Source organism: Tubulanus polymorphus, chromosome 9 (genome assembly GCF_964204645.1).
Source record: "Tubulanus polymorphus chromosome 9, tnTubPoly1.2, whole genome shotgun sequence".
Lineage (NCBI taxonomy): Eukaryota > Metazoa > Nemertea > Palaeonemertea > Tubulaniformes > Tubulanidae > Tubulanus > Tubulanus polymorphus.
In genome coordinates, this window is record NC_134033.1 from 2,217,975 (window position 1) to 2,239,635 (window position 21,661).

General features: G+C 38.9%; 1 protein-coding gene across 3 annotated transcripts; it reads left to right on the forward strand.

The window, feature by feature from the left end:
* The first annotated feature begins 498 nt into the window (after positions 1-498).
* Positions 499-21,279, forward strand: LOC141910647 (propionyl-CoA carboxylase alpha chain, mitochondrial-like). Of its 3 annotated transcripts, XM_074801359.1 has the most exons (20): positions 499-587; positions 2,464-2,541; positions 3,407-3,523; positions 4,220-4,387; positions 6,365-6,533; positions 7,181-7,362; positions 7,543-7,637; positions 8,167-8,249; positions 8,996-9,133; positions 9,852-10,000; positions 10,078-10,146; positions 10,871-10,946; positions 11,105-11,215; positions 11,695-11,797; positions 12,537-12,642; positions 15,418-15,516; positions 16,070-16,123; positions 16,592-16,732; positions 17,371-17,448; positions 18,469-21,279. In XM_074801359.1, exons 1-20 carry the CDS (start codon positions 507-509, stop codon positions 18,535-18,537), a joined length of 2,166 nt encoding a protein of 721 aa, XP_074657460.1. In that variant the 5' UTR covers positions 499-506; the 3' UTR covers positions 18,538-21,279. The 3 variants fall into 3 exon arrangements, 1 of the variants encoding a protein (XP_074657460.1); XR_012619903.1 differs by lacking the exons at positions 16,070-16,123; positions 16,592-16,732; positions 17,371-17,448; positions 18,469-21,279 and adding an exon at positions 14,434-14,569 and having other exon boundaries at positions 15,418-15,506; XR_012619904.1 differs by lacking the exons at positions 16,070-16,123; positions 16,592-16,732; positions 17,371-17,448; positions 18,469-21,279 and adding an exon at positions 14,437-14,569 and having other exon boundaries at positions 15,418-15,506.
* Positions 21,280-21,661: the final 382 nt, after the last annotated feature.

The following is a 21,661-nucleotide window of genomic DNA, read 5'->3' on the forward strand; positions in this document are numbered from 1 at the left end:
ACCGCAGGAACTGCTGACGATGTGGCTCTTACTTTCAAAATTGAAATAGTCGATGCCATTCTGATTGCTGGCTAGTTGTCTAATCAGTGTCAGTTGTATTGGTTTACATGTTGTTGGCAGAAATGTCTGATTGTGAAAAAACCCCAGACCAAACCTGATAATTCATGACCGGTTATATAAGAGTACCTTGATAAGAAACAGCCCACTGAGGATATTTTGGTACTCCTCTTTTCACTCGAGCTTCAGGGAAGGACGTGTGAACAATCTAATGAATTAAGTATCAATTAATAGTAATTAGTCTACGTCGATGGGTCTACTAAGCACCAATTTAATTGATTGTCTAGCATATGCCTTTTTAACTGGTCTGTTATTCCACTAGCGAGAATATTTTTGGCCTTGAATGTGTCATCGGAGCAACCCTCACAGTGCCCGTTTACGGTTAAAAGCTAATCCCCAGATTCTGATAACGATTATACGCAATCCAGCATCGCCCGCTGATTGAGAAAATGGCGTCGACCTTCAGGTGTTCTTCGTTGTGCGCGAGAGGTTTTCTGGTTCGAGCTTTGCTGTCTAGAGGCAGATCGACAGTAAGTGAACTCTGAAATACTCAGATTATATACAGAAATTAACTGACAAGTTTAATTCCGACTGACGTTTCTTTTTAGGCCCGAAATCGGGATATATCTAGTACAATCCAATTCAATAGATAACTTTATTGATCGATGTCGGATGTGTATGTCTGGTAATCGGATATCTAGCCGATGCGGCTTTATTCTTATCAATTTCACCAACAAACAAAAGTAGAAAAGATCAATTTTTTTTTCAAATAAGGTTAGAAAAAAGGGTCTGAGTTGGTAAGAGTTATGTACAGGGTTTAAATGTACATAAAAAGCCCACAATTTGGCACAATAAAAATGAATTTATCACTGTACCAGACAGAGTCAGACGTCACAGACAGAGGAGGTCCGAGTGACTCTAAACTCAGTGAGTAACATTAATATGTTTTACATCCCAACTGTGAGTTACAGTAGTGGGTCACAAGAGACTCAATACTTTGTGAGGAACTACACAGAATCTGATCATGCACTACGACAACGAGAGACAATACTTCAGATTCAATACTTCGTGATTTTTTTTCTCCCTGCAGAGTCTTACTATCTGTAGTAAGGCTAACAATACTTAGTATATAGTGTAGCAAAAGAATTTTTGAGTGTAGGCATATGGCTACTGGTTAGAAATCTTTTGACTTGAACTAGAACTTTTATTTTATTTCGCAGAATAATTACGAATCATATATTAGGAGATACATGCAATAGAATATTATATTAATATATTTGACTTAGTTATATATTAATTGACTTAGGCCTATATATCAATAGATTTGACCATGTCTACTATTATGGTCCAGACGGATCTTGTCATCTCATCTGGGAACAAGCAAAAAAGTTATAGATTTATTGAGATGTGTCAAGAGACCGACAGGGAATCCATGATTTATTGCGATGTATCAAGAGATGGACAGGGAATCCATGATTTATTGAGATGTATCAAGAGACCGACAGGGAATCCATGATTTATTGAGATGTGTCAAGAGACCGACAGGGAATCCATGATTTATTGCGATGTATCAAGAGATGGACAGGGAATCCCTGATTTATTGAGATGTATCAAGAGACCGACAGGGAATCCATGATTTATTGCGATGTATCAAGAGACCGACAGGGAATCCATGATTTATTGAGATGTATCATGAGACGGACAGGGAATCCCTGATTTATTGAGATGTATCAAGAGATGGACAGGGAATCCCTGATTTATTGAGATGTATCAAGAGATGGACAGGGAATCCCTGATTTATTGAGATGTATCAAGAGACCGACAGGGAATCCCTGATTTATTGAGATGTATCAAGAGATGGACAGGGAATCCATGATTTATTGAGATGTATCAAGAGATGGACAGGGAATCCCTGATTTATTGAGATGTATCAAGAGACCGACAGGGAATCCATGATTTATTGCGATGTATCAAGAGACCGACAGGGAATCCATGATTTATTGAGATGTATCATGAGATGGACAGGGAATCCCTGATTTATTGAGATGTATCAAGAGACCGACAGGGAATCCATGATTTATTGAGATGTATCAAGAGATGGACAGGGAATCCATGATTTATTGAGATGTATCAAGAGATGGACAGGGAATCCCTGTTTTATTGAGATGTATCAAGAGACCGACAGAGAATCCATGATTTATTGAGATGTATCAAGAGATGGACAGGGAATCCCTGATTTATTTTTCCCTGCAAAGTGGTTCTTCTATGAGTATAGTAGGCCTATGGCTACTGGTTAGAAATCTATCGATTATGGTCTTCGCTTTGGTCCAGCGGGGGCTCGTCATTTCTTCTGGGAACTGGCAAAAAAGTTTATAGATTTATTGAGATTTATCTATTTTTTCGTAGGAAGTTCGCTATTTGTCGGTTTCATCGCGATTCGGAAGGGAGTTTTATTGGAACGACAGACACGACGCTAATGAATCGGTAAGAGAAAGATGCTGCTGACCTGGGACAATCTACGGAAAATTAGGGGACTCAAGTGGGAAAAATCTCGAAAAAAATCAGTAAAATTCATGGAATTTTACAAATTTTCTCATGATTCTCGAAAAATCATGAAATTTGACGAATTTTCTCAAATGTCTGGAAAACTCATCGAATTTGACGTTTTTCAAAAATCTGGAAAACTCATCGAATTTTACAAATTTTCTGACCTGTGAAAATCTACGGAAAATTAGGGGACTCCAGTGGGAAAAATCTCGAATAAAATCGGTAAAACAACTTGGGAAATTTGATGAATTTTGTTTGGAATCTGGAAAATTCATGGAATTTTACAAATTTTCTCATTATTCTGGGAAACATTGAATTTTACAAATTTTCTCAAAAGTTTGGAAAACTTATGGAATTTTACAAATTTTCTCCTAATTCTGGAAAAATCATGAAATTTTACGAATTTTCTCAAAAATCTAGAAAACTCATGAAATTTGGCATAGTTTCTAAAAAATCTGGAAAACCCATGTAATTTGACATATTTATCCAAGAGTCTGGAAAACTCATGGAATTTCGATATTTTCTATCTATGCATGGTTCAAAGAAATGAATAAATTATTTCATTTTTACCGACAAATTTCCCCGATTCACAAATTCCTAATTCGTGTCACTATGTCAGCCTTGTACGTCTAAATCACTGAATCTGTGTTAAAATCTGACATTGAGATTCTTGATGAAGGAATTTTACCCCATAACATGAAAATTCAGGGGGGGGGGTGGGGTAGCCACCCTGTAAGAGATTGCCTATTCTTTTGCTTCCTTGATTATTTGTGAATTTTAATCTTCGTAATTTTTTTTCCAGAAATTCGACAAAGTTCTGATCGCGAATCGAGGCGAGATTGCTTGTCGCGTGATCGACAGTTGTCGACGTTTGGGCGTGAAAACCGTCGCGATTCACAGCGATGTCGATTCAAACGCCGTAAGTATTTATCGGCAGACGATCGCGTTCTACTGGCGTGGTCGGTCGTCGGTAAAACAACCCGCGATGTCGCCAAGTCGCCAGGCAGGGTGGCGCCGCTGACCTGGAAAATCAACAACTCAGGGAATCAGAAAAATGTTGGGAATTTGACAAATTTATGCAAAAAACCTGGTAATTCAGGGAATTCTGATAATGTTATCGACCACGGTGTTTCTCCTCATCGATACGTGATTCAATGAAAAATGTATGAATTTCTAACATTTTAAAACTAGAAACTTTGTGTAATCACATGGAAAAATTAGGGTAAACTCACGGGATTTGTAAATGGGTGGAAAGGTAAAAATCCTTGAATAACAGATAGACTACAGATTTACTTCTACGTAGGAATTCAAAAGTAAAATTCCCCCTATGTTAAAATTGTTGCCAGGGGTGATTGTTAACCAGGGTGATTTTAATAATTCTTCCAAGGGGGATTTCTACTACGCGCCCTCTGACATTCACCACCATTTTAGTGGTTAGTCAAAATAAGTCATTTTCAATCATCAACTCAAATTGGATTCTGAAACTGTATCACTGATTTATGCACTGCACTGTGGTGTAGAAGCACTGAAAGGGTTAAGAGAGAAATGTATCTAATTTTTGCATCTCGGCTTTTTTTTGCGAGTAATTTAATTTCGCGTGTAATTTCTCTTTCAGCGACACGTTCGCTCGGCCGACGAAGCCGTCTGCGTCGGACCGGCGCCGTCGAATCAAAGTTACCTGAACATGGAAGCGATCATGGACGCGATCAAGCAGACGGGCGCTCAGGCCGTACACCCCGGATACGGTTTCCTATCGGAAAATCGAACATTCGCCGGAAAACTTGTGAGTTGACCTTTAGAATGAGAAGAGTAGACGAAAAGAAATTGTTTAGGGTCCCTACGATTCCTTGATTCCTAAAAACTTCTCAACGGAAAATTTTTTTTTTTTAACACCCTCAACCTGCTAAGCGCCACACAGGGCATTATAAGCAGATTCAATGTTTCTCCCAATGGGGGAGAGACAAGAGAAGAACCTTCGACCAAGAAACTCTGTCGCCACCAGGTTTTGACTCAACGGAAAATACTTTTGAATATGCTTGATACTCATTTAAAATTCTTTCATTTTTGAGAAAAAGGCAATTAGAAATATTTGTCTTGACAATAATGAATTTAGAGGAATCTACAGTAGGCCTAGTTGGGATATGAAAGTGATGCAGACGCTTCTCGAAATTTTTAGATTTTCTCCTATAAAACTCCTTGAGAAACGGCTTTTATCCAGGAATATTATCTGTATCACCTCTTTGAAATAGGTGTTTTTCGAAGAAAATGCACTTTTCGCGTCGTTTGACGTTCGAAGAAACAACTTTTAAGTTTTCAGAAAATTGTTCAAGATGACGAACTTATAAGTTTGCATTGAAAACTTACGAAATGTCTGCTCAAAACTGGGAAAAAATTTCGACCGAATTAAATCTAATTTAGAGATCCTTCCAGACGAGCGTCTGCTACCTTAAAAAAGAGCCACTTGTCTGACTCGGAAACTGAATTCACTTCGATTTATGCAATTATCCTTTGTAAAAGATCTAATCACTCGGTATCTAGACGATGTTGTGGAGAGTTTATGGGGGGGGGGGGGCGACCTTTTATCGGATACAGAAAAGAGGGGCAAGTTTAATAGTTTTAACTTATAAAATTATTATTATTATTTCCTGCTCTATGAAGCCAGTATTAGGAAATAAATAATAATATTTATTTCCTAATACCAGGTGCTTGGTATCACCAGGGGCCAATTCGATAGACTGGTATTAACTTTAACCTGGGGGGCTAACTCAATTCGTTTTCAATTGAGTTGGCCCCTGGGTTAAAACTAGTACCAAACTATAAAATTGGCCCCTGGTGTTTAACTCTTCAAGTCAATTTAATTTTCTTCTAGTTCACTGAAATTTCAGGTTTAGTTGCTATTTTGGTTACTTGATTATTTCAATGAGGAGAACAATTCAAACCTAACTGTTTTAAGATTGAACTTTTTATGAAACTGAAGCCAGAGACTGTTCCATAACCAGTCTTAGACCATCTTAGTTCAATAGCCAGTCTAGCAGCTTAAGACCAGTCTAAGCTCATTTTAGTTCCATAACCAATCTAACAACTTAAGACCAGTCTAAGCTCTTTTTGGTTCTAAAGCCAACCTTGCAACTTAAGCCGACTCAAACTCACTTAAGATCAGTCTAAGCTCATTTTGGATCTATAGCCAATCTAACAACTTAAGACCAGTCTAAGCTCATTTTGGTTCTAAAGCCAACCTAGCAACTTAAGCCGACTCAAACTCACTAAAGATCAGTCTAAGCTCATTTTCATTCTATAACCGGATCTAACAACTTAAAAGACCAATTCTTAGATTTAAGACCTCTTTTGGACTGAACAATGGTCTTTAATGGAGACTTAAGACCAAAAGTGGTCTTAAATCTTAGAGTTGGTTTTAAGTTGTTAGATGGCTTCAGAAATAAGATGGGTTTAGACTGGTCTTAAGTCTATGCCCCGAGGGTCGGTTCGATAGTCATCGCTTAGACCTAAGACCAGTCTAAGACCATGTTAGTTCTATAGCCAATCTAACAACTTAAGGCCAATCTTAAGACTTAAGCTGACTTTCGGAACCAGAAGTGGTCTTAAATCTTAAGACTGGTCTTAAGTTGTTAGATCGTCTATAGAAATAAGTTGGTCTTAGACTGGTCTTCGGTCTTAAGCCATGTCTATGCAACCGGCCCCAGAATATTAAGTTGGCGACTGTATTTGATAACGCGTTTGTATTATTGTATTTGAATTGAAGGCTGATGCCGGTATAGCGTGGGTCGGACCGAACAGCGAGGCGATCCGCTCGATGGGCGACAAAATCGAAAGCAAGCGTATCGCCAACGACGCCAAGGTCAACTGTATCCCCGGTTTCGACGGCGTCGTCAAGGACGTCGAAGAAGCCGTCAAACTAGCCAACGAAATCGGTACGTTTAAAAATGAAAATCTCGGCAGACGTAACTGGGAAGTAAGCAGACGGATTTTCTTTGTTGGATCGGGAAAGAATGAAGTTTAAAAACTTAATTTAGGAGACTAGAAAATTTTAGCGGGTCGGGTTGGTCCAATACTTATTTTTCTTTAGTAGAGTCCGTAGTGGGTCTTACAATTGCTTATTTTGAAAATCTCAATTCAAAGTGCTTATTAGTGCTCAAAATTTGTGAGATATAGTTAGGTCGATCATCAATATCTGATTGTAGCCCATGCTTCTTCGTAAGAAAAATTTAAAAAGAAGTTCTCTACATCACCTGAGGTTGATTTTTCTGTAAAAACTGTTCACTTTAGTGCTTATTTTGACCGCAACTTAACCATGAACCCTGCATAATCAGTATGGCCACTTACCTGGAAATCAGGGAAAAGTCACGGAAATTGCCTTTCTTTTAGAAAGTTAGGGAATAGTCGAGGCAATCTGTAAATAAGCTCGAAATCAGGCCGGGAAGGCAGGGAAATTTGTTGAGACTCGCTCAGAACGCCTTAAGTAACACATACTAGGTATCAATGTGGATGAAAATTATTGTAACCGTTTCAAAAAATGACGATGTGACAATGCCAGAATCTCATGTGGCGTGTGTTGTAGGTTACCCGGTGATGTTGAAAGCGTCTGCCGGCGGCGGAGGCAAAGGAATGCGTATCGCGTGGAACGACGACGAGGCTCGCGAAGGATTTCGTTTCTCGCAAGAAGAGGCGGCGTCCAGTTTCGGCGACGATCGTCTGCTCATCGAGAAATTCATCGATAATCCGCGACATATTGAAATACAGGTACGCGCGTGTTTAACCCTTTCAGTGCTGACAAATTAACACCCGAAATAGCTAGAGATAATATGAACATTTTCAAGGATTCAACCCCAGTGCCAGTCGGTCAAACAGATTTGATCTTTTGGTGCTCTATGGCATGAAGACTCCGGAAATGAAATCATTTGAAATGAAACTGTATTTCAGGTTTTGTGCGACAAACACGGAAATTCAATTTATCTTAATGAAAGAGAATGCTCAATACAACGAAGAAACCAGAAAGTCATTGAAGAAGCTCCCAGGTAACTAACTATACGCTAGTGACACCTGGTGGATCCTCACTTGCCACACGGGGAATCCTCTATTGCCGCAGTAGTCGATGTCCCACTGCACACTATTGACACCTTGTGGATTCTCACTTGCCACAAGTGGAATCTTCTATTGCCGCAGTAGTCGATATCCTACTACACACTAGCGACACCTGGTGGTTGCTCACTTGGCACAAGTTGAATCCTCTATTGCTGCAGTAGTTGATGTCCTACTGCACACTAGCGACACCTGGTGGATCCTCACTTGCCACAAGTGGAATCCTCTATTGCCGCAGTAGTCGATGTCCTACTGCACACTAGTGACACCTTGTGGATCCTTACTTGCCACGGGGAATCTTCTATTGCTGCAGTAATCGTTGTCCTACTGCACACTAGTGACACCTGGTGGATCCTCACTTGCCACAAGTGGAATCCTCTATTGCGGCAGTAGTCGATGCGTCAATCAGCCCAATTTATATTGAATCTAAATTCACTGTGATTGTGATAATATTTCTATTTACAGTACGTTCTTGGACGCGGACACGCGGAGAGCGATGGGTGACCAGGCTGTGGCGCTTGCTAACGCTGTTGGCTATGATTCAGCAGGTACGGTATCAATGATAAGAGTTTACGTGTAGTACCAGCTTTTTCTGAAGCGATCAGATATTTTTGTCTAGTTTGTAGTTGTTGACCACGCCTAAATCAGCACAGTTTTGACCTGGGTTTGTTTTTACCCAATTTGGTGGTTGAAAATTAAGAACTGAGTTTTATTGCGTAAATGATCAAAATTTGCTTACAAAACCGCTGAATTAACTGTTTTACTGAGAGATAAACAGTACTGATATAGGAAGAGTCTACTGTAATTTAGATATGAAAGTGAAGCAGACGCTTCCTCGAAAATTGAAATTTCCCCCAAATATTCTCCTTATATGGGAATGACTGATCTGATTACAAAACCACTGAATTATCAGTTTACTGAGATAATCAGTACTGATTTAGGAAGAGTCTACTGTAATTGAGATATGAAAGTGAAGCAGACGCTTCCTCGAAAATTGAAATTTCCCCCAAATGTTCTCCTTATATGGGAATGACTGATCTGATTACAAAACCACTGAATTATCAGTTTACTGAGATAAACAGTACTGATTTAGGAGGAGTCTACAGTAATTGAGATATGAAAGTGAAGCAGACGCTTCCTCGAAATATGAAATTTTCTCCTTTTAAAACTCCGTATATCCAAGAATGACCGAGCTGTACGGACCCTGAGGATATATTATTTCAAATGAAATGGTAAAAAAATCTTGAACGCAATGACGGATTGATTTTTGTTGTTGTTTGTTATTCGTAATCAGGTACGGTCGAGTTTTTGGTCGACTCGAAGAGGAATTTCTATTTCCTCGAGATGAACACGCGTCTGCAAGTGGAACACCCGATCACTGAGGCCATCACCGGCGTAGATATCGTGCATCAGATGTTACGAGTCGCTAAAGGTAGGAATTTCCTATTTCAAGAATGATAATTCGGCGAAGTCCGTCTGCGACAGAGGTTCGATTCAAGAAGTTGTTCACAAATTTGAATAATTCACGAAAATTTCTAGAAAAATTTCTGGCAACATATTTTGATCCCTCCAGAATTGATGCACAATTGTGTAAAAGTTTAGGAAATTTTATTTGAATCTGATCATTACATGTATATGTGATTTATTTCAATAACATGGTTATCCCCATTAGAAGCATCTGTTATCATCTAAGGGAGTAAACTAAGATTGTTTGAAAGTCGTCACTCTTCCGTCACAGTTTGTATCGATGTGACATTCTTTATACTGAATCCATCGTAGAAGATTAAAATCAGTTGTGTTTAAAAACGAGAAAGTTTTAGATTATCTCCAAAATTATTGTGAAGCCATTTTTTTAAGAGAGAAACTAAGATTGTTTGAAAGTCTTCACTCTTCGGTCACAGTTTGTATCGATGCGAATATTCTTTACACTGAGTTCATCGTAGATGATTAAAATCAGTTTAGATGAGAAATTTACGCAGTATCATCGGTTCAATTATGTTCAAAATCAATCATTGCATATGAAAAAGCCATCTTTTAGTTTTCACGCATGTATTGAATAGGGGTGGCTCCGAAAATATCCAATTCGTCGAAGGCCGGGTGTCCCCAACATTATTTCTGGTTCTATGGTGCCAGTATTGTTTATTTTTTAGGACACAAACTGCTGTTAAAACAAGATGATATCGGAATTCACGGCTGGTCTATCGAATGTCGAGTTTACGCCGAAGATCCGTATAAAAGTTTCGGATTGCCGTCTGTCGGCCGTCTGTCATCCTACAAAGAACCGACGCACATCAAGAATGTAAGTTAGAAATATTTTTCTCCGATTTAAGGAATGGCAGCTGATTTTATTTTATTCTTTGGCGGCTATTTTTGTAGGTGAGATGCGACAGTGGTATTCAAGAAGGAAGTGAAATCAGTATTTACTATGATCCAATGATTTGCAAGGTAGAAATTAAAGAGATATATTTTTACGCTCATATTAGGAAAAAATGCACAATATTACAATATTACGAAGAGAAACTATGAGAGCAGTTTGACATTTCAACTGAAAATTCTGGGAGCTATTTTCATAGATTTTCTTTGTAACCGTTTTCAGATTTTTCTTCAATTCAAATACTAGGAGCTCAAAACTGGCACCAGTACTGTACCCAGTTACTGTGGAACTATTGCGTCCAGTTACTGTAGAACCGGGTCCAGTGATTGTAGAATCGGGTGCATTAACTGTGGAACTGGTTCCAGTAACTGTGGAACCGGGTCCAGTGATTGTAGAATCGGGTGCATTAACTGTGGAACTGGTTCCAGTAACTGTGGAACCGGGTCCAGTGATTGTAGAATCGGGTGCATTAACTGTGGAACTGGTTCCAGTAACTGTGGAACCGGGTCCAGTGGTTGTAGAATCGGGTGCATTCACCGTGGAACTGGTTTCAGTAACTGTGGAACCGGGTCCAGGGATTGTAGAATCGGGTGCATTAACGGTGGATCTGGTTCCAGTAACTGTGGAACTGGATTCAGAACTGTGGAACTGGATCCAGTAACTATGGAATTTGATCCAATAACTGTGGAATGGGTCCACTGTGGAACTGAGTCCAGACCCGTGGAACTGGGTTTCATGCGTTGAATTTGAACGTTTTAGATTTCTAATAAAATCTATTTGTTTTTTATTTTTCAGTTGGTAACCGTTGGTGACACGCGAGACGAAGCTTTAGGAACAATGTGTAAAGCTTTAGACTCTTACGTCATACGAGGTATGAATCGACTTTTATCACTCGTAACGTTTTCGGATTCAGAAAATTTTCCGTTATGAAGTTCTTATTTTATTGGGGATAATCGAAGAAAAAGTGATAAAAAATTTCCTACTCAAAAGTTTTAATTTAAAATATATTTTTTTCTTCTCTCGTTTCAGGTGTAACTCACAATATTCCGCTGCTACGAGATATAATCACCGAAAAGAAGTTCGTGTCCGGCAATATTTCGACGAACTACCTACAAGAAGTTTATCCCGACGGTTTTACCGGTAAGAGTACAGGTTCCTTACGACTCCTTGATTCTTCGAAAACTGCAAGGTCCTTGAATATCCTTGAATTTGTGCAAAATGCCCAAAAGTCCTTGAAAACTCCTTGAATTTTAAGAATTAAGCAATTTGAAAACTTTTAGGTTTCAGTCCTAGTTAGTAGTCATAGGCCTTACATACAGATTCCACTGAATTAAATGGTTTCAGGTAGTTACTGAATTATAAACCAAATGAAGTAAGTGTAGGATTATATTTGCTTACAAAATCACTGAATTTACAGTAAACCAAGATTTAGGAGGAGTTTACAGTAATTGGGAAAGGGAATGAAAGTGGTACCCCTCGAAATATGAAATTTTCACTTTGAAGAATCCTTGAATTCTGGAATGATCTGTAGGGACCCTGGAGTGACCGCCTCCCAGCTCTGCGACATCCAAATTAGGAGAGTTGTAAAATGGATATTCTGATTTCTACATTTTTCGTAGGAACGAGATTGGAAGATTGGGAACGAAAGGAACTGGCTGCGATGGCCTGCGTAATCTACACGCAATGGGACCGACGTTCAAATCTGTTCTTAACCGATGACAGGTTCGTATTCTGGGCAGACGTCAAGTGAAAATTCTATCAATCAGCGAAACCCACGGTTGATGATTTGAAAATTTGAACTTAATTTGAAATCAATATGAGTTTATCAGTTGTGGAAAATTATCATTTGCAAAAATAAGTTTACGGGTAGATAGTTGACATAGTGACAGTTAAAAGTTAAAAAGTTCATTGTTACTATGGTATTTATCCACCGGTTAACTTAAACCAGCTTTTGAGCTACTGTTTCTCAAAAGTTGGTTAGAGCTTACCACTGGATAGTTGACATAGTGACGGTTAAAAGCTAAAAAGTTCATTGTTACTATGGTGTTTACTTTAACCAACACTTCTGAGTGACTGGATCCTGGGGCCGGTTGCTCAATAGTTGGTTAGAGTTTACCAGTGGAAAGTTGAGAGGTGCAGTAGCCGACTGGGTTAAGCCGCCGGTCACTGGTCCCCTCAATCCAGGGTTTAAGGGTTCAAACCCTGGTGGCAACAGAGTTTCTTAGTCGAAGGTTCTTCTCTGGTCTCTTCCCCATTGAAACATCGAACCCACTTATAATGCCCTGCGTGGCGCTTAGCGGGTTGAGGGTTAAGAAAAAAAAAATGTTGAAATGTTGGGATAATTGTAAGTTCATTGTTTCTGCGGTATTCATTTATCCACCGGTTATTTTTAACCAACTTTTGAGCGATTGGTCGCTGGTTGTTTGAATAAAACGCTTTATCATCTCGTATTTATTCGCAGGCATCACGAACTGGGAGACAGACGCAACAAGTGGGAACTGTCGCTGAAACTGGATCATAATATCCACACGGCGGAGGTCGAGATGGACAAACACGGAAAATTCGAAGTAAGTCATTCTCGAACGACGCGTGCTACCTTAGATATAAACAGAGGGTTGAACATCGAGTTACTTAGATCCAGTATAGTGTCTATGAAACATGAGTTGAACTAATGCCATCGTAGCTTTTTACTAATTTCGAAAAAAGGGTCGGAATTTGAGCGGGGTTAGCTCCAAGGGAATGGTCTATGAGTGCCCCTACCCCCTTACATGTTAAGTTGCTCTGAAATCTGACGGGAAAATGAAATGTATTAAACTGATACTTAAAAAGGGTTGAACATCGAGTTACTTAGATCCAGAATAGTGTCTATGAAACATGAGTTGAACTAATGCCATCGTAGCTTTTTACTAATTTGGTAAAAAGGTTGGAATTTGAGCGAGGTTGGCTCCAAGGGGACGGTCTAAGGAGTGCCCCCTACCCCCCTACACGTTAAGTTGCCCTGAGGGAAAATGAAATGTATTAAACTGATACTTAAAAAGTCTAAATTCATGAACTGTTCTCTGTATTTCCAAATACAAGTTAATGTTTTATGATGAGTTTTTTTTTCGGGTGCCCATTGAATTTCATGATATGCCCTATTTTGGGCTGACAACTGACCCCGGGGCGTCAAACCCGCAATGAAACCAATCGAAAGATCTTAGATTGCAAAGATTATCGTTGAGTCTTATTAATAAGGATTTCTCGCCGGGAATTAAGATGTTTCAATTATTGTAGCGTTTCGTCAATGGTCACGAATACGTGTATTCGAATATAGAGAATATATCTGCGTCTCTCAAATCCTCAGCTTCTCTACGTATGAAAAATAATAATAATAATAATAATTATTATTATTATTATGCAAAATGCTTCTGTATTTGCATGCTGTTTTTCTGAGTAGAGTAGAAATCTTTTTCTTGTTTATTTCTGTTTGTTTGATTTACGGAAATTTCACCTTGAAAAGATGCAATATTTGGTCGTTTGCCTCGACACAATTTTGCGATAGAATTTTAAAAAATCCGGTTCTACAGTTGTGTGTTAACTCAAAATTTCAGATTATTTCGTTTTTCTGAAAAGTCAAACTTATCGCGCATTGAACCGGATCCAATTCGAAAATCATTTTATCCATTTTTCTCATACTTTTGATCATGTATCGAGACAGACACTGCCAGACACTGATGGCCCCCTTTGACATTAGACCCTGCTCGGTTTCGACCAAGCTTCCACTAAGCTTCCACTGATACCGAACAGCAGACGTGATAGTGGCAGCTTGGTGGAAAACAGGGGTCGATGTTAAAAAATGCGTGAAAATTCCTGAAAATGTCTGTCAAAGTATTTATATCCATTTTCCATGCCATATCTTATGGAGCTTAGATTTTATGCGCAAGTTATGTTAAGAAATTTTATTCAGATCTGTCCAGATAATGAATGATCAGTAACCACTTATCTTGTTTACCTTACGGTGAAAAAATGTGAAAAATGTGGACAAATATGTGTAAAAAACTGTTGAAAAAACCCTTGGGCCAGTTCCATAGTCGAGACTTAAGACCGGTCTTAAGTTGTTTATTGGTTATAGAACCGAAATGAGCTTAAACTGGTCTTAAGTTGTTAAGATGAGCTGAGCCTCAGCTTAAGAAGAGCTAAAATGAGCTCAGCCCTGACATTTTTTATGAAATTAAATCTCAATCTGACCCCCTGAATTTATTTCCGGATCAATTAATTACTAATAACTCGTTAGTGTTAATTGCTTCACTTTGCGTCTGCCGTTCCTCGCATGGCTTCACACTATGTAATTGCTCTATAATCGTTCTATATCGTTTCAGAAGGTAAAATATAGGTGGCAGTAGTAGCTGACACGGGGAGGCGACCGCGACCTCTCCGCGCCGCGGCATGATTTAGACAATTTAAAATAAAAAGCCTAACGCGGGGTTGTTCACAGACACTTTAAAACTTGAGCAGGTTTGGACGAATATTCACATATAAATGTTGTGTTAAAAAATAAAATTTTCGGGTATGTTAGACTCAAAACGTTTTCAGAGAAAAAATCAGAATATTTATTTCGATATTTTGGGAATGGGTAAAATCCTAACACGCAAACTCGAAAAACATTTGAATTTATTCTTTACTTCGATAAGGAGGAATGCTCCAAATAATAGAAGTTTGTCTGCTACTGTTTGGCAGCAGACGACAGACTTACATCTAACTCAAATCTTCGAACTATTGCGGTAGTATATCAGTTAATTTCTGTATCAAATTATAACCTAATTGATTCAAGTTCGAAGCAGTCTACCGTAGGTTTTTAGATCATGCTTAACCCTATCAGTGCATCTATGCCGCAGTGCGGTGTATAAATAGGTGATGGACTTTGCTAGTACATAGCATCGCAGGTTATTGATGTAATTAGTTTTTATTCCAATTGAAAGATGGTAGCACATGTCGAACATAGTGAAATATCGGTTACTTACGACGATACATCGCGCCGCGGTGTAGACGCACTGTAGCCCATTATACAACACACTGGATTTGAAAAATTCTGAAATTATCTCCAGCACGTTGGGACATTAATTAGTCAGCACCGAATGCTTACTTGTTTCATCGCGAGATCGATACGAAACAAGAAATTAAGTGCAAAGAATATTCTTATTGTATCGATATTCTTTTTGAAAAAAAAAACTTAGGTGGGAAAAAAGGAATAGTTCGATTGCAGTGTTTTTGTGTGAGAATGTCGCGTTTTTGGTGTCGGGTCGAAAGTTTCGAGGTTTTCGCCGTTACTGAAATATTTCCAATTTCCCTATATTTTTACGCAGGTCAAAATCGACGGCAAAAAGACGAAAATTCGCGGCGATTTCAAACTGATCGACAACGTGCTTGAGCCGAACATCAACGGAAAAGATCTTACGATGCAAGTAAGTGACGACAAGAGATTGAAGCCTGGCTGTAGTGAACTGATATTAATCTCAGTGTAGAGAGTTAACAGATAAAAACCCACAGTAGATACGTGGAGCGGTTGTGGCCGAGCGGTTAGAGCGTTCGGCTCTGGGAAGCCAGGTCGTGGGTTCGAACCCCGTACATTGCCGTAGTGTCCTCGGGCAAGACACTTATCCTCATTGCCTCTCTCCACCCAGGAGTAAATGGGTACCTGGTCTGATAGATGACTCCTGAGCGCTTGTTAGCAGCTCGGTGTTACTTCTCCCCAGGGAGAGATGACTGATACATGTTAGAGTATAAAATTGGCCGGGGTAATAATACCGAAAAATGTAAAGCGCTCTGAGCAGCCTGGCTGGATTCAGCGCTATATAAGACACATATTATTATATACATAGAGAAGTTTATTTTCCAACAGTTTTGGGGGTGACTTCTAGACTCCATCATCAGAGAAACTGTTTTAAACTTTTAAAGACTATTCATATACCAGATGGATTGAAGAACTAGTTAAGAATTTTATGTTTTTATTTTCAGCTGATCTCGCGAAAAAGAGACGGAGACATCACGATACAGTATCTCGGTACTAAGGTCAGTTTGTGTGAAACGTTGGTGGATAAATATCTAAGTAACAATGAATTTTAATGGTCACTATGTCAATTATCTACTGGTCAACTCTAACCAATATTTAAGCAACTGCAGCCCCTGGTTGATACACCATCAGTTTAACCCTTTCAGTGCGTCTACACCGCAAATCGGTGATGGATTTTGCTAGTACATCGCACTGCGGTGTATTGATGTAATTAGTAATTAGTAATTATCTCTTGGCAGCACCTGTCAAACATAGTGAAATATTAGTACCTAATGATACACCGCGCCGCGGTGTAGACACACTATAGTGCTATTCCCGTTATTCAACACATTAGGGTGGAATTTTCCCAAATTTTCACATTTTCTCAAGCATTATAGGGTATTAATGAGTCAGCACGGAAAGGGTTAATGCTCCCTTCATATTGGCTCAGGAATCAGAATTAACTTTGTTTTTTTTTCTGGTTTCAGTTCACCGTAAACGTTCTCGACAAGAAAATTGTTTCGATGTTGCAATACATGCCGGAGACGGTGGACACCGTACAGGATAGTATGATCATCGCTCCGATGCCGGGACTCGTGAAGTCTATCGCGGTCGAAGTCGGTCAACAGGTCAGTGAATCGGTGGTCGGTCAGTCAATCGGTGGTCGATCAGTCAATCGGTGGTCAATCAGTCAATCGGTGTTCAAACAGTCAACCGGTGGTCGATCAGTCAATCGGTGGTCGATCAATATATACCAATTCAGGGCCTGTTGATGGTGGTACAGGGTGGCCGCCACTGACCTGGAAAATTCAGGGGATTTGATAAGTTTTGCAAAAAATCGGGAAAATCTGGACGAATCTAGATGAAAAAGTCAGGGAAAACTCGGGGAATTTAACAAAAATTTGCTTAAGAAACCTGGAGATTTTGATAATGCTATTGACCGCGTGTTTCTTTATCAATACGTGATTCAATGAGAAATGAATAAATTGTGACATCTAATAACGCAAAGAAATTTCTCTGATTCACTCTCGCGCAAATCCCCTAGAAATCTGGAAATTCATGGTGGAATTTCAGAGTTCAGTGTCACGAAATATTGAGATAATCGAGAAAAATGTCATAGAATTTGGTAGATTATTAAGTGCAGAACCCATAACAATTAGATTCAGAATTCATGAAGTGGATAAAATGCTTTGAAATCTATTTGAATTACGGACTATGAATATAAATTACAAATCTGTTGAAAAATGTTGTTTATTTTGTTTTAAAGGTTATTGAAGGAATGGAAATGTGTGTTCTGGAAGCGATGAAAATGCAAAACAGTCTCGTCGCCGCTAAAGCCGGAAAGGTCAGTCACAGCTCTCCACCTATCAACCCTCATCCCTACCTGACCCTAGCTTCCACCAGGATTTAACTGGCATTTCTTAACCCTGTAACCTTATCCCTAGCCTTACTGGGGTTTGAACCTGGGAATCCAGGTTGCAAGCCGTGTGTTCTACCACTAGACCACAGATCTCTGGTGATAGAATGAGTTTGTAAGTTTGTCTGATCAGTATGGGTGACCAGTCAGCTATGAGGTGACCAGTCAGGTGTGGGGTGACCAGTCAGCTATGAGGTGACCAGTCAGCTATGAGGTGACCAGTCAGGTGTGGGGATTACCAGTCAGCTATGAGGTGACCAGTCAGCTATGAGGTGACCAGTCAGGTGTGAGGTGACCAGTCAGGTGTGAGGTGACCAGTTAGGTGTGTGGTGACCAGTCAGCTATGAGGTGACCAGTCAGCTATGAGGTGACCAGTCAGGTGTGAGGTGACCAGTCAGGTGTGAGGTGACCAGTCAGGTGTGAGGTGACCAGTCAGGTGTGAGGTGACCAGTCAGGTGTGAGGTGACCAGTCAGCTATGAGGTGACCAGTCAGGTGTGAGGTGACCAGTCAGCTGTGTGGTGATTCTATTCACTCACAATACCAGCTATCATTCTCTGATTGCCTTGTCAAACTGATTGCTAGGAATTTTCAATCCCTAGTAGTGCAGAACTGCCAATTGTTCCTGATTTTCAGTATTCGTTACTATTAAGTATTTTATAATGAGAAATACTGATTTAATTTGTTTGATGCATACAGAAATGTGAAAGATGTAACTGAGGGTCTTACCCCTTGATTACTGATGAATTTTTAGGCCTACAGAAATATGAAAGATGTTACTGAAGGTCTTACTGTTGATTACAGACTAATTTGAACAGAAATATGAAAGATGTTACTGAGGGCCTTACTGTTGATTACTGATTAATTTGGACAGAAATATGAAAGATGTTACTGACGGTCTTACTGTTGATTACTGATTAATTTCGATCTATTTTTGTCGATAATTTCAGGTCGCTAAGATCAATTTCGCAGCCGGGCAGACGGTGGATGAAGAAGACGTTATCGTCGAATTAGAATAGACAGACGGGTTTTAGCTACGTCTGCTCGCTAGATGGCGCATTAGTGCTTATTACGGTTCAACAGACGACAATGTACTCTAAAAAAAACAAAAAAACGAGACAATGAAAAATCATAAGTTCTACGACAGCGAATAGAAATAAACACTTGATTTTATCTGTGATACGAAAAAAAAGAAGATCCACACGCGAATCTGCCTTGATGGAATTGAAAGCGAAACTGAGCGGCACAGTTTTATAGATCAGAGAGTCCAGTTTCATTGAAACGGTTTGAGCTTAAAAAGTTTGAATTGTAATTTATAGTCCTCATGTAGTTGCGAATCGGAATAACCAGTAAACCGAAAATTTGACTTCAACTTTTTTCTGTTTCTCGACCCTGGGCCCAGTTTCACAAAAAATTTTAACTCAAATTTTTGGTGTAATTGCCATTGGTTACTTCATGTTTTCAAATGAGGACAACAATTCAAACTTAACCGTTTTATGCTTAAATTTTTCCTGAAACTGACCCCAGGTCTGTAAAAAATATTAGAATATGGTCAGTTACGGTCTTTAACTAGGGCAGTTAAGTGCTCACAAGGGCTACGCCTTATCTTGTTAAGTGCCTTCTGTAGTCTGAGCAGAGAAATTTACCAGTGTCTAGTTTTATAAAAGAAATTTAACTTAAAATCTTTCAGTTTTGTTGCTAGTATAGGCGACTTCATGTTTTTGAAGTGGACATAAATTCAAACTTAAACCATTTTAAGCTTAAACTTATTCATGAAACTGGATGCACCCTGCGGTTTATAGAAATGACCAAAATGCAGATTTTGCAAGATGTGACGCGGTATTTGGGATATTTTTCTACTACCAGTTTTTGTACTAATTACGAAATGCAAACGACGTTTTAATTACGATGTGTTTTCTACGGTAGTCGGTCGTCGTGTCGTGGTAGAAATATCCAGCAGGCACGGGCCACCGGTCTTTTCACTGGTCTCTCGTCAACCCGCCGTTCATGGATGTTTACTTGAATGCTGGTTGTGCGTAGCCTACTACATCGAAGCTGCCGCTTTTCAGGAGATGTCATTCGCTTGAAAGTTGTTCGAAGTTAATTGTCAAATAAACGCCACAATAACAATGCAATTTTGATTTTCACTACGTCAACTAATCGCTGGTTAACTCTAACCAACTTACCTCGAATTTACTAATAATGCAAAAACACTCAGTTCTTTCTTCTGTTATTAGTTCAGGTTTCGATTTTGGGATTAATCGATTTTGTGAATTTAGGTTACGTGCGAAACTTGTGGTTTCGAGATGTTTTTAGACGAAGGTCGTCTGCTAATAAGACTACTAGACTAACTACTAGCTATGGGTGAACTGAATTGAACTGTCAGCAGGGTACAAACTAACTAAGCTAACTAAACTAACTTCTTTTTTGTATTTTTCGGATAAATGTATGATTCGTGTGATGCTGTGTTACTTTGAGACATTGTTGATGTTGATGTTTTAGAGAAAAGATTCTAGGGTAATATTTTCTATAGTGTATTTTATTGTATTGTTTGTTTACTTGCTTGAAGTATAAGTCTTAATGTATTCAAATAGACATTAGCCTTTGGTCTGTTAAATCGTAGGCATCTTAATCCGAATAATTTATCTACCTGTACGATTAATCTACCTAGTTCGTCGAATCAAACCTACACAACTGTGGAAGTGGATCTGGAGTCCAATTAAACCGACGCAAGTGTGGAACTGGAGCGAAAATAAACCCACACAACTGTGTAGCTGGGTCCAGCATCAAATAAAGCCAGAGTAGTATATTGCTTGTTGCCGGATTTGCTATTTAAGAGGCCTGTGGCTTATTTAGGCAAATACTTGTATGGCCAGTTAGTAAAAGGCATTTAGATGCTTGAGATATTTCCAGTATTTTAATGACATTTAGAGTGTTTGAATATCCTTGTAGATATTCCTCCTCAGATTTGTATGATTTCCAATGTTTTATCGACTGAATAAGCTTTAAGAAGTGTCCATTGTTTTCAATCACTTGTTCATCATTATTTCATCTAAACCTATATACAGTAGACATGTTTATGTGCTAGAATTCTTTTAAATCATGATACAGCTGCATTCATAGTTTGTTCTTCGAGGACATCAGGACAATACCATTCCCATCAGGTCGTTTTGGGAATATCGATGAAGTAACCAAAATATTTTTTGTTGCATTGTGAGAAAATATTTTTTTTTCAATGAAAACCTACGTACGCATTCAATTTGAATCTGATTCTGATTGAATCAAAAACATAATATGAACTCTTCGAGTAATGATTGATCGAAATTTATGAAATGAGTTCATGAATTAATGAGGTATTAATATTAAAAGCATGTTTGTAGTCATCCATGACCGGACTGCATTTTTCAAAACAACTTCACTTCACGAACAAGTTTTACTCATTACTCAAACTACAATAGACTCAGGTCGTACAGTGGAGAACTATTACTATTAATTGAGGTGAAATCGTTCTTTTGAAAACTGCAGTCTAACTATATTTCTAGGCTTGTATTTATCATCCAGTTCTCTTCCAAACCGCGGTGTAAAGCTCGACTATGTATTGACTGTAGAAGCTTGACATGAAATGAGCATGAAATAAATATATAAATTGATATTTAAAATTTTGTTTTAAGTTTAGCGTCTGTTTTATGGCAGCAGCTGTGATGCCCAATCCCCTGACTGGAAATACCGGAAAGCTTTTCAATGATTGGTTATCAATAGCGACTAATTCGATATTTTGAGTTAAGCTACTTTGCGAAACTAGGTCCACGGAGGATTTTCAATCGGATTTGTCTAGCATTGAGTCGAAAAGGAATTGCATAATTTTGTTTTGTACGTTCCTAGAAGTGGGCTGTCAATTTCCTGTTCGGTAGAGTTTACAGTTGGGTTGAGACTTCAGAATATTTCGTCACCCCAAAGAGGATGACATAGATTTAGTGACACAATTTCCCTAGGTTCATGATGTCCATTTTTGTTGGTTTTTCAAAAGGGAAGTAAATTATTGAAGCTTCTGTACCAGTAACAGTATGCTTACTATTCACTATATGGAGGGAGGCACTTATGTTTATATTTTAGGAACATGTTTGGACTGGGTAAATAATAAGG

What these genes read in the sequence shown, in the direction of transcription:
- LOC141910647 (XM_074801359.1), top strand. Translation starts at nt 507, where the DNA reads ATGGCGTCGACCTTCAGGTGTTCTTCGTTGTGCGCGAGAGGTTTTCTG. An exon ending in GATGTTACGAGTCGCTAAAG is followed by an intron (nt 9,134 to 9,851) that starts GTAGGAATTTCC and finishes TTTATTTTTTAG; the next exon opens with GACACAAACTGCTGTTAAAA. An exon ending in CGGTCGAAGTCGGTCAACAG is followed by an intron (nt 16,733 to 17,370) that starts GTCAGTGAATCG and finishes TTTGTTTTAAAG; the next exon opens with GTTATTGAAGGAATGGAAAT.